Source organism: Dendropsophus ebraccatus, chromosome 1 (assembly GCF_027789765.1).
Source record: "Dendropsophus ebraccatus isolate aDenEbr1 chromosome 1, aDenEbr1.pat, whole genome shotgun sequence".
NCBI classification, from domain to species: domain Eukaryota; kingdom Metazoa; phylum Chordata; class Amphibia; order Anura; family Hylidae; genus Dendropsophus; species Dendropsophus ebraccatus.
In genome coordinates, this window is record NC_091454.1 from 102,735,076 (window position 1) to 102,747,698 (window position 12,623).

The 12,623-nt window shown below is 42.1% G+C and overlaps 1 protein-coding gene across 2 annotated transcripts in view; it reads left to right on the plus strand.

The window, feature by feature from the left end:
* Window positions 1-12,623, plus strand: part of LOC138796578 (uncharacterized) — a 77,861-nt gene that overhangs the window by 1,980 nt on the left and 63,258 nt on the right. For both annotated transcript variants that reach the window (XM_069976189.1, XM_069976191.1), the window contains exons 2-4: window positions 524-613; window positions 4,783-4,890; window positions 6,740-6,824. In XM_069976189.1, coding sequence (XP_069832290.1) covers window positions 524-613; window positions 4,783-4,890; window positions 6,740-6,824 — 283 coding nt within the window. The remainder of the gene's footprint in view (window positions 1-523; window positions 614-4,782; window positions 4,891-6,739; window positions 6,825-12,623) is intronic.

Sequence of the window (12,623 nt, forward strand, 5' to 3'; positions counted from 1 at the left end):
CTCACCTAATGTGTTCCCCAACTGCAAAGGCGGTCTGTATCTTTATAAATAGAATTAGGGATAGGTTCAGGGGCAATTGATAATACACAGTGATATCCGCTGCAGATCTATGGCCTGTCATTCTCAATGAGAAGACATACTTGCAGCGGGATTGCCATCTTGGTGCTACGATATAAAACGTGTATAATTTACATAAGTTTGAATCTAGGGCTAGTAGCAGTGTAGACGAGTGGTAAAGGTGTCAAAAATTGGGTCGCGCCAGTTCTATTATGAATAGAGCCGAGTATACCAGAAAAGTGATGTACTCGGCTCTTTCCATCACTCCATAGGAATAAATAGAGCCTCAGATCGCATGCTGAACCCGTGGCTCTATTCATAACAGAGCAGACGGGGCCAATAAGAAGATCGCCGGGGGGTACAGAGGTCGGACCTCCCGCAACCTCCTGTGGATAGGGAAAAAGTAATTTTTTTCCTGGACAACCCCTTTAATTGTGTCATTTATATGTTTTATATATCAACTTAGGCAATAGAAAACTATAAGAAGCTGCTAAGAACTCTAAACACAATTAAAATCTCTGAAAAGGAGAAAATGGATCCATCATTTAAGCAATTGGTAATTATAAGTATAACTTTTTAATGATTTTTCCAGTCATATGGGGAAAGCCTAATTACTGTACTTGCTTTTATTGTTTTACATCATTATATAACATTGGTTTGCTGCCAAGTACATTATCCAATGCCTAAAACAAATCTTTCTAAAATAATCTTGTCTCTAAGGTTAATTTTCAGGAGAATCTATAAAATGGAATAGAATTAGATCACTTCCTAATAATTGTGGCATAACTCTGATTGTGACATAAAGCACACCACATTCAATAACTAGTATCTTGTCTAAATTAAAAATGTGACATATTGGGGCAGATTTACTATAGCAAATGAACCAGCATTCTGGTACCAAAAACTATCCTAAATTGATTCTAACGCCTCTAGATAAGAACATCCTGGTCCTCAGGCTTTGTTCTTGCTCTCACTCCTCGCTTTTTCCTGATCTGCTGGTGTCCCCTAATTTCCTTACTCCTCCCATTCTCTGCTGCTTGCTTCCGCTTGTCTGGGATTTAAAGGCACAGTGTGTCTCCACATATTTTTGCCTCCTCCAATCCTGTTGCTCCTGCACCTACAGTGGTTTGCAATAAATTAGAATATCAACAAAAAACTTTTTTTTTCAGTAATTGAGTTCATAAAGTGACCTCATATATTCTAGAGAGTCATTACATACAGAGTGAACTTTTTCAAGTGTTTATTTCTGTTAAAGTTGATGATTATGGATTACAGCCAAGAAAAACCCAAAAGTCAGTATTTCATAAAATTAGAATAATTAACCCAAAACACCTCAAGTGACTTCCTACGTGTTATAAAAGGTCCCTCAGTCTGGTATGCCCCCCACTGACTTGACAGATGTCCAGAAGGAAGTCATTTACACACTCCACAAGGAGGGTAAGCCACAAAAGTTCATTGCTAAAGAAGTTGGCTGTTCTCAGAGTGCTGTATCAAAGCATATTTATGGAAAGTTGAGTGGAAGGAAAAAGTATGGTAGAGAAAGGTGCACAAGCAACCGGGAGAGCCAAAGTCTTAACAGGATTGTAAAGAAAATGCCATTCAAAAAATTGGGAGAGATTCACAAAGGGTGGACTGCTGCTGAAGTCAGTGCCTCAAAAGCCACCACATACAGACATCTGCAGGACATGGGCTACAAGCATGGCATTCCATCTGTCAAGCCACTCCTGACCAATAAACAATGCCAGAAGCATTTTATCTGGGCCAAGAAAAAGAAGAACTGGACTGTTGATCAGTGGTCCAAAGTGATGTTTTCAGATGAAAGTAAATTTTGCATTTAATTTGGAAATCAAGGTCCCAGAGTCTGGAGGGAAGAGTGGAGAGGCACACAATCCAAGCTGCCTGAGGTCTAGTGTGAAGTTTCCACAATCAGTGATGGTTTGGGGAGCCATGTCATCTGCTGGTGTAGGTTCACTGTGTTTTATCAACACCAAAGTCAATGCTGCCGTCTACCAGAATATTTTAGAGCACTTCATGCTTCCCTGTGCTGAAATGATTTTTGGAGATGGAATTTTCATCTTCCAGCAGAATTTGGCACCTGTCCACACTGCCAAAAGTACCAATACCTGGTTTGCTAACCACAGCATCACTGTGCTTGATTGGCCAGCAAACTCGCCAGACCTTAACCTCATAGAGAATTTATGGGGTATTGTCAAGAGGAAGATGAAAGACACCAGACCCAACAATGCAGGCGAGCTGAAGGCCGCTATCAAAGCAACCTGGGCTTCAATAACACCTCTGCAGTGCCATCAGCTGCCGTCATTCATGCAAAAGGTGCCCTGACTAAGTATTGAGGGCATTTACTGTGCAGACTTTTCATTTGGACGACATTTCTGTGTTAAAAACATTTTTTTTCCAGTTGGTTTTATATAATAATCTAATTTTCTGAAATACTGACTTTTGGGTTTTTCTTGGCTGTAATCCATAATTATTAACTTTAACAGAAATAAACGCTTGAAAAATTTCACTCTGTATGTAATCACTCTATAGAATATATGAGGTCACTTTTTGAATTGAATTACTGGGGGAAAAATTTTTTTTGTTGATATTGTAATTTATTGCAAACCACTGTATTTCACATTGCCCTGAATATTTCTTCTTTGCCTGAGCTCAGTGGCGTAGCTACAGCGGTTGGAACAGTCACAATCACAACCTGGCCTGCTAGCCAGGGAGCCCAGATGGGCCCTTTTGCCACTTCACTGACTCCCGACCTAAGGAGAGGGACAGGCAGGGATTCGCAAGAGAGTACATACTAAGGAGGGAGGGCAGGCAGGGACTGGGGAGAGCATACATACTAAGGAGGGAGGGCAGGCAGGGACTGGGGAGAGCATACATACTAAGGAGGGAAGGCAGGCAGGGACTGGGGAGAGCATACATTTAAAGTAGGGAGGGCAGGGACTGGGGAGAGCATGCATTCTAAGGAGGGAAGGCAGGCAGGTACTGGGGAGAGCATGCATACTAAGGTGGGGAGAAGGCAGGGACTGGGGAGAGCATGCATAGTAAGGCGGGGAGAAGGCAGGGACTGGGGAGAGCATGCATACTAAGGAGGGGAGAAGGCAGGGACTGGGAAGAGTGTGCATACTTATGAGGGGGGTAAGCAGGGACTTGGGAGAGCATGCATACTAATGAGGGTGACAGGCAGGGGGGGAGAGTGTGTATACTAAGGAGGGGGGGGGCAGGCACGGACTGGGGAGAGCATGCATACTAAGGCGTGGAGAAGGCAGGGACTGGGGAGAGCATACATACTAAGGAGGGGAGAAGGCAGGGACTGGGGAGAGTGTGCATACTTAGGAGGGGGGTAAGCAGGGACTGGGGAGAGCATGCATACTAAGGAGGGTGACAGGCAGGCACTGGGGAGAGTGTGTATACTAAGGAGGGGGGGCAAGCACGGACTGGGGAGAGCATGCATACTAAGGAGGGGAGAAGGCAGGGACTGGGGAGAGCATGCATACTAAGGAGGGGAGAAGGCAGGGACTGGGAAGAGTGTGCATACTTATGAGGGGGGTAAGCAGGGACTTGGGAGAGCATGCATACTAATGAGGGTGACAGGCAGGGGAGGAGAGTGTGTATACTAAGGAGGGGGGGCAAGCACGGACTGGGGAGAGCATGCATACTAAGGCGTGGAGAAGGCAGGGACTGGGGAGAGCATACATACTAAGGAGGGTGACAGGCAGGCACTGGGGAGAGCATGCATACTAAGGCGGGGAGAAGGCAGGGACTGGGGAGAGCATGCATAGTAAGGAGGGGAGAAGGCAGGGACTGGGGAGAGCATGCATACTAAGGAGGGGAGAAGGCAGGGACTGGGAAGAGTGTGCATACTTATGAGGGGGGTAAGCAGGGACTTGGGAGAGCATGCATACTAATGAGGGTGACAGGCAGGGGAGGAGAGTGTGTATACTAAGGAGGGGGGGGCAGGCACGGACTGGGGAGAGCATGCATACTAAGGCGTGGAGAAGGCAGGGACTGGGGAGAGCATACATACTAAGGAGGGGAGAAGGCAGGGACTGGGGAGAGTGTGCATACTTAGGAGGGGGGTAAGCAGGGACTGGGGAGAGCATGCATACTAAGGAGGGTGACAGGCAGGCACTGGGGAGAGTGTGTATACTAAGGAGGGGGGGCAAGCACGGACTGGGGAGAGCATGCATACTAAGGAGGGGAGAAGGCAGGGACTGGGGAGAGCATGCATACAAAGGAGGGGAGAAGGCAGGGACTGGGGAGAGTGTGCATACTAAGGGGGGGCCCGCAGAGACTGGGGAGAGTGTGCATACTTAGGACGGGGGGCGGGTAAGCAGGGACTGGGCGCATATATATATATATATATATATATATATATATATATATATAGTAGTACACTTTGGTGTACCTGGCTAGAGGAAGGGAGGAGTCCCGAAATGGCTATCCCAGGTGATGCGCCTGCACCTTCACTGATCATCATCCCCTCCCTGCTATGATCTCTATGCAATAAAGATTTGGAAGACTACAACGGTGAGTGCTTGAATCTCTCCCGCACATCATTTTGTGTTTACTGTTTCTGCCGAGCACCCCGCTGTCTCCAGATAGGACACATCCACGCTCTTCCCCGTCCAACAAGGGTTCATGTTGTAGCAGTGCGGACTAGCTCTATCTGCTTGCATAATACACTTTGGTATTAGTTATTTTATTTTTCAGATTTATGAAACATACTTTCACTTGGGTATTGCATTTCAAAATGTGAATCATCATGAGGAAGCAGTAACACAGTTCACTAAGGCATTACAAGCCTCATCTATCCACAAGGTATTTGGTTCATAAAAATGCAATGGCTCCTCCTTTGGAGAACCATGCAGCACCATGCACTCCAGTTTTCTGAACAATTACTTTCTGCACTTTCCAAACATTTGCACAACTGATTATAACATGTACATAACTGAAGTAAGTATGACTAAGGCATGTGTCAATCACTGACGTCATTTTAAGTGATGACACTGAAAAGAGACAACAAAAAGTAACATTACAAGCATAATTTATTTTAGGTTAGGACTACACAAATATTCCCAGTTGCTCCACCATTCATTCTAGTAAACGGCATCATGTTGCGACCTACAAGTGGCCAAAACTTCAATTCCACAGTAGTAAAATAATCGCCTTGCATAGGCTTTTTGTGACTGTCAGTCGCAGCCACTTGTGGGTGACAACATGATCCTACTCACTTGAATGAATGGTGGAGTCAAGCAACCAGGGATCATCATATAGCCCTACCCTAAGTTTGAAAGGCTGAAGAGAGGAATTTACTAAGGACAGTGTTTCACATGCTTGTAAATTCAGTGAGAAGGCGGCCATGCCCACTTCACGTGAAGACATACCTATTAGTAAGTCTACTAGCAGGACTACCCACTTGCTGAGTAAAAAAAAAAAAAACTAATCTGGTGGGTTGCAGAAACATTTGCAATCTTATGCTGATCTGCCCCACCACTAGACTACAAACCTCTGTACCAAAGCCTCCGCACCGGAAGGTCTGTATCCTTCCAGCCTCTCCCAGTGCACGCTGTGCTCATGTAAATTACTCCATTAATAAGCTGGCCTCCAGAACCTGGGCTGACTGACTCTAAACCAAGAACATGGACTGGGCAAAAAGGGAAATACAAGTTCTACCAACTTCCATTTTTTCAGGAAATTTCCTAGCAAGCTATGTAATGCTAAGGACAGCCTGTTATCTGGATTTCAGACACCTGATCCACTATTTCTTAAATGAGATAGGAACTTCCTTCATGATGCCCATACACTTAATACTTAAGTTGCCAGTGGCAGATCCAACCAAAAGTATAAGGCATATGGGGACAGTGGAAAGAAGGTTCCAGCATGATGTATTTTCTCTGCCCAACCCATTTGTTCTTGGAGCTGTCTGGCTGCAGCTTACCCCTCCCCTCCCCATACTGTGGTCTCTCCCAAATATTCATATGTATAGCGAGGCCAGGACATTTAACTATGGGCCAAACAATTGTTTAGCCAACAGTTATTAAAGGAGCAAAGTTTTACAACACAACAGTTTTATCCTTTCTCTGTCTCACAATATATACTCACCCTTAGAATATGGCAATTTTACTATGGTCAGGCTCAGAAATTGTAATTTTTTGTTTTATTATAAAGCCCTATATTCATTATTATTATTATTATTATTATTATTATTATTATTATTATTATGAATCATATTACATACTTATGTATTCAGAATGTCCATTACCCTGTCTGTTTTTTTTTTTTTTTTTTAAACCTTGCAATATAAACAAATGAATACATAAGAACCTGCTGCTAGCAATATACCTTGTTATTTGCCCTCCTCAGATTCTAGTGTTTCTATTTTTTTTACACAAAGACAATGCAATTATAAAATGAATTACTCTGTCATTTGGACATCACCATTGCCCTGTAGGAGAAGCACTGGTCTTTAGCCAGCTTCAATACACCCCCGCTGAGCAAAATTAGTATTTTAATTTAAAACAAATGATAGACTACAAAAGCTAATGTCTGCAGATAGATACCATCATTACTACACAAAGCTTACGGTTATTACTCATGAGTGATGTTGGTTGTGGTAGAATTTTAAATTGCTTTAGCTCACTGTAATTTTAAATTGCTCTATCTGCAGAAGAACTGCACTGTTGGCTGTACAATAGGAACCTGTCTACAGACTCCTGTACTGACCCGGCGTGCATTTGCCTTTGTAAAATGTGGTAAGATAAAATGTTTCTTAGGTACATAACCATTGTACTTTATAGGATGATGATATTTATTATAAATTGCAAAGCCACCTTACTCTGCCTTATATGCTCAAGTGCCGATGAAGGCCCGATCAATATTGTAAAGTAACACTGATCTTGCTAGATCGGCACCTGTTTACTGGGCCTTTAGGGTGATCTGAAGCTGCAGCGCGTGGTGCTGGGACGCATACAGAACGCAGGGGAAGACCAGGAGCGTGGACAGGTAAAGTATTAACTGTTTGGGCAAAGGCTGCACGGACATCACTAACGATGTCCGTGCAGCCATTGCTAAATGATGATCGAGCCATATAATAGACCCAGTAAACAGGCCCCGATCTAGCAGATTGGTGCTCGTTTACAATAGTGATTGGGCCTTCATCAGCCCTTGAGCACATAAGTTATCATGATGGTTTTTGCAATGTATAATAAATATCATCATCCTATGAAGTGTATTAACTGTTTTTGCAATCATCAGCCATTGTCTGCGCATCGTTATTACACATAGCGATGCTCTGTTGGTGGCCAATAATTTTAGGTCTGGGCCTAAAGAAACAATCAGCCGATTGTTTCATTGTCTGTCTGTCTGTCTGTCTTCTCTATTACACAAAGCAATAACCGTCCGATTATTGTTCTGTGTAATAGGGCCCTAACAGTTGCTCAATCTAACAATATTCTTATAATACATGTGATAATTCCATTAAGAACCCCCCAAAAATCTCTTATTTCCGACCAACTGACCTATAGGGACTGTTTTTTCACAACTGGGGGACCTACCCACAAAACTAGATTTTTGTGCGCATTACACAACCAATTTTTCTCATTGTTGTAACCTACAGCATTTCTATACCTAGGGCTGAGTGATAAAATGCAGGCCCTCCAGAGATCAATATATCACATGCTCAGGGTCATATAATCAAATCAAGTGTACTTATTGGACATCAGTAATGCAGAATTATACTTTTATTCAACTTTTAATATATATACTCAAGAACCCATGAATCTGAATTGGCTCTGTGGGAAATTTTTTTATTTGTAGCAGTCACAAAGAACACATTAATGTTCCTCAACATAGCTCTTGATAATACCCCATGGAGCATATATCTTGAACGCCTTAATACGTTCCTTGTAGCAGTCTTCTAGTAAAATTAAGTTATATTCCTAGCTGTTTTCCTTCATATCTATTACATAGATAATCAGTATTTTCAGTATGAATGGAACCCAAAATATGTTTAGGGATATCATTGACTGACGATAGGTTCTGTTACACCAACAACAGTATGGTAGAGAACACATTTTTTGCTGCTAAAAGAACAGACACCTGATGCAAAGGGGAAAGCAAAAGGGTAAGTCCCTTTATAAACCTATTACTTTTGGTTCTCCATTCTGGTAACAAAAAAACTCATCAGTTTTAGAATCTGCATTTGGCCACTTTTACATGACAGTATTTTGCATCAATATTTGTAGGCCAGAATACTACTATTTAAAAGTGACTTTAAGTTAGATCAGCATTTTCTGTGTTTATGCAATTGTTTAGCCATCTATCTATCTATCTATCTATCTATCTATCTATCTATCTATCTGTCTGTCTGTCTGTCTGTCTGTCTGTCTGTCTGTCTGTCTGCCTATCTATCTATCTATCTATCTATCTATCTAAAGAAAATCACTGCGGCACTCCAATACAGCTCGTGTTCAAATCGTAAGGTTTATTTCTCCCACAAAGTGCATTAGCGACGTTTCAGCTCAATCCTTATGAGCTTTTCTCAAGCTGTGCAATATACATGTGTAACATCAAGCCTTAAATAGGTACAAAGTGGTTACTCCCACATATCACGTGATCAATCCAAAAAACAGTGAAAAAGAGTGAAAAAGACATAGATCGCATCTAAAAAGTACAAATATACAAAACTTAATTTACGTGAAATGAGACATGATTTACATGTCATAAGGTATACATATCAGTAATGTGCTATAGTGTCCATAAACGATAAAAGTCCTTTAGACATTCACAATTGAAGACAGGTGGGATGATCGCTCACCAGATCGCGTCAGTGGGCCAAACACGAGACATATGGACAACCTCGTGGACTCAGCTTGTAAACAAGATCACAGCGCATGCGCCAATTGAAGCCGACCAGAATGGATGACGTGGCAAGGTTGGATAGGCGCAGAGGCATCGAGTGTAGCGTGACGTGTGGCGTGACGAAACCCATATGGAAATCAGCAGGGCAGCTTAGCGGGTAACCATGGAGACCAGACGCTATAACTGGACTTCACAGGGTTTTAACCCATTGCTGGTAGACGGCATCTCTTCAGTCACCTGTCGGGAATCATAATGGCCAAGGAAACATGGTCCAATAAGCGGGCGGGTTCCTGCATAGGGCTGCGCCCTCAGACCAATGTCAGTCCCAGACAATCCAGGACTGTCACGATTCCTGTGTCAGCCTCATCCCAGGGACTGTAGTATAGCCAATAACCTCGCGCCGGCACGTCTAATTCAAACCACATTACAGGATACCGCTTCATTGCCGCCGTCACAACCGCACCATGTGAATAGCGATGTAAAGATAGAAATCCAGAAAATATGATCAGGCCTAGACGTCGATCAGGTGAGTGTCCCACTCTGCTTCACTGAAAAGACAGCTTGTTACTGCAAATGAAAAATAAGAAATATATGATAAACATATTGTAACATGTTGTTAATAATACTCAGAAAAATTGTTTTTACACATGTATATCTGGGACCAGAAATAAAGAAGGGGAGAGATAACTGGAGTTAAAGCCACAAGGTAAACTAATGTAAAGTGTTAGTACGAAATAAAATTCATCTGCAATAACTCGGTAAAATTTTAAAGTCTACATTGAGACCATTGGGTCTCAGTGTATTAAATTTGTCAATCCAAAATAATTCCCTTCTTTTTAATGATACTTGTCTGTTGCCACCTCTGCGTGGTACTGGTATTTGCTCAAATACAATGGCCTTCAAATCGCTCTCTCTATGCCCCTTTTCTAAAAAGTGTTTTGAGACAGGTAGGTCAGTTCTCTGTTTGCGTATACTGTAACGGTGTTGTACAAGACGGGTCTTGAAATCCAGTGTTGTCTCGCCAATGTACAGTAAATTGCAGGGGCATATCAGGATATAAATCACCCAATCACTCTCACAGGTCAAATGTTGCTTGATCTGTACGACCTGTCCTGATGTGGGGTGTGTGAACTGGTCACACTTAACAATGTGTCTACAGTTCACACACCTCCGACAAGGATAACAGCCATTTTTTAAAGGACCCAGGAGGAACTGTGTGCCTTTTTCTTGGTGTGTGGCTGTCTTTACCAAGAAATCTTTGAGGTTTTTCGGTCTCCTGTAAGACATGAGGGGACGGTTATTAAATTCAGGGATAGCAGGAAAACTATTGCCCAAAATTTTCCAATGTTTACATAAGATCTTTTCTATGTGTTGGCTCATACCACTGTATTCACTCACGAAGGGTATACGTGATGTACAAATTTTTTTGTCTTTTTTTTCTTAGGAGTTCCTCCCTGTTCATCTCAAGAGGACTTTTATCATTTATGGACACTATAGCACATTACTGATATGTATACCTTATGACATGTAAATCATGTCTCATTTCACGTAAATTAAGTTTTGTATATTTGTACTTTTTAGATGCGATCTATGTCTTTTTCACTCTTTTTCACTGTTTTTTGGATTGATCACGTGATATGTGGGAGTAACCACTTTGTACCTATTTAAGGCTTGATGTTACACATGTATATTGCACAGCTTGAGAAAAGCTCATAAGGATTGAGCTGAAACGTCGCTAATGCACTTTGTGGGAGAAATAAACCTTACGATTTGAACACGAGCTGTATTGGAGTGCCGCAGTGATTTTCTTTTACTGTATGCATTTATACCCACGGTCCTCAAGGGTATATACTGCTGGCACCGACCACACTACTTTCCTCGAGTGCCGCGTCCACTTCTTTACTGATATCTATCTATCTATCTATCTAATGGAGGAAAATCCACAGCACTCCTTGGTAAGTTTCAAAAAAGGTGCGGTTTATTCAAAGGACTTGTGCAGCATACAAACGCGACGTTTCAGCGGCTACTGCCGCTATTTTCAAGCGTGCCCAGTAAAACACATGTGGGTTATTTATATCCAAACTTCATTCTGTGATTGGTGAACAATTAAATTATGCATTCATTACAGCTGTGATTAAGGATCACGAGGGTTGCTCCAGGCATCCCCAGTGATTTACATACATCAGGTGGTTCTTGCTTATCATGTGACCATTTGTGCATAGTGTCCATTCTGTGTCCGTGATAAGATCGCTTGAAATTTCATATAGGCAAATAGCCGTCTTTAAAGAAAGTTCCTTAATGTTACAAAATAGCAAATATTTAGGATGAAGAATCACACCATAGAGACATCGGGAGTAGCAGGAAGCGTTGTCTGGAAATGGAGTCATGTGACTTCTGGCACCCCGTCTGATGTTACTAGGCAACATGACGCTTGTTGCTCACCTGGGAATAACACCTCACCGCGGCACACCACAAGACCGGAATATGGCCACAGCACCAGTGTGAACTGATGCCTACACGAGTCTTCCACTTGTACCACTCGGACGAGTAGTTCCGCGGCGCTCGTTGTTCGGCCAAGTCTCCGGAGGACCTCTCCAGGTCCAACACGTAGTTTAGCAATACCGCTCAGTGTGAATCCCCCATTATGGTATAGCACGTCATGTCTCCAGGGGCCGATGGTGAAATCATAAAATATAGTTATCTCCCATTCTCCTGGTGGGTTCTCCATCCTGTTAAATTTCAGAATCTGCGAATAAATTTAGAAAAAGGTAAGTACATTTTATACTGTGTTTTACAATTATTTACAATTTCTACCAAGATAAGTCAATCTGGGCAAGTGGTGAGCAAGGTTACCTAAACATAGAGTTGTTAACCTTGTACTCAATGTTGAGTCCAATTTCACTTAACGCTTTTAATTCAAAAATCCACTGTAATTCTCGTTTTTTCAGAACACTCACTCTATCACCACCATATTTTAATGGCGGTACTCTGTCAATTACCATTACTTTGAGGTCCTTCTCAGAATGCCCTGCTTCCGTACAATGTTTAGACAATGGCAGGTCCAGTTTCTGTTTACGGACTGAATATCGATGTTGTCCAAATCTGGTGCGTAAGTCATATGTGGTCTCACCTACGTATATCTTTTTGCAGGGACACCATATCACATAGATGATCCAATCTGATTGGCAAGTTAAATAATGCCTTATCTTGTACTTTTCTTGTGTACCTGGATGGATGAAGTGCGTCCCTTTAACCAAATATTTACATGTGACACAATTTGGACATGAGTAACAGCCTCTTTTTTGTACAGACAAAAATGTTTGGGTGTCAGTTTTTCTAATAGATATGTCTGTTTTGACAAGTCTATCTCGTAGATTTGTGTTTCTCCTGTAAGAAAGTAATGGGGGGAGTTGGAGTTCAGCAATATTAGGAAAAGAATCACGTAATATATACCAGTACTTGTGTATACTCCTACCTATCTTAGCAGATGTTGGTGTATACGTGCTCACAAATGGTATCCGTTTCAGTTTTTCTTTTTGGGTACTCTTCTGCAACAATGTGTCTCTTTTAATATTGGATATTTTATCCTGGCATTTATGTAATAAAGTCCTTGGATATCCTCTATTAGTAAACTCATTTGTCATGGTATTCAATGCGGTATGTAGTATGTAGTCCAAATTGTGTCACATGTA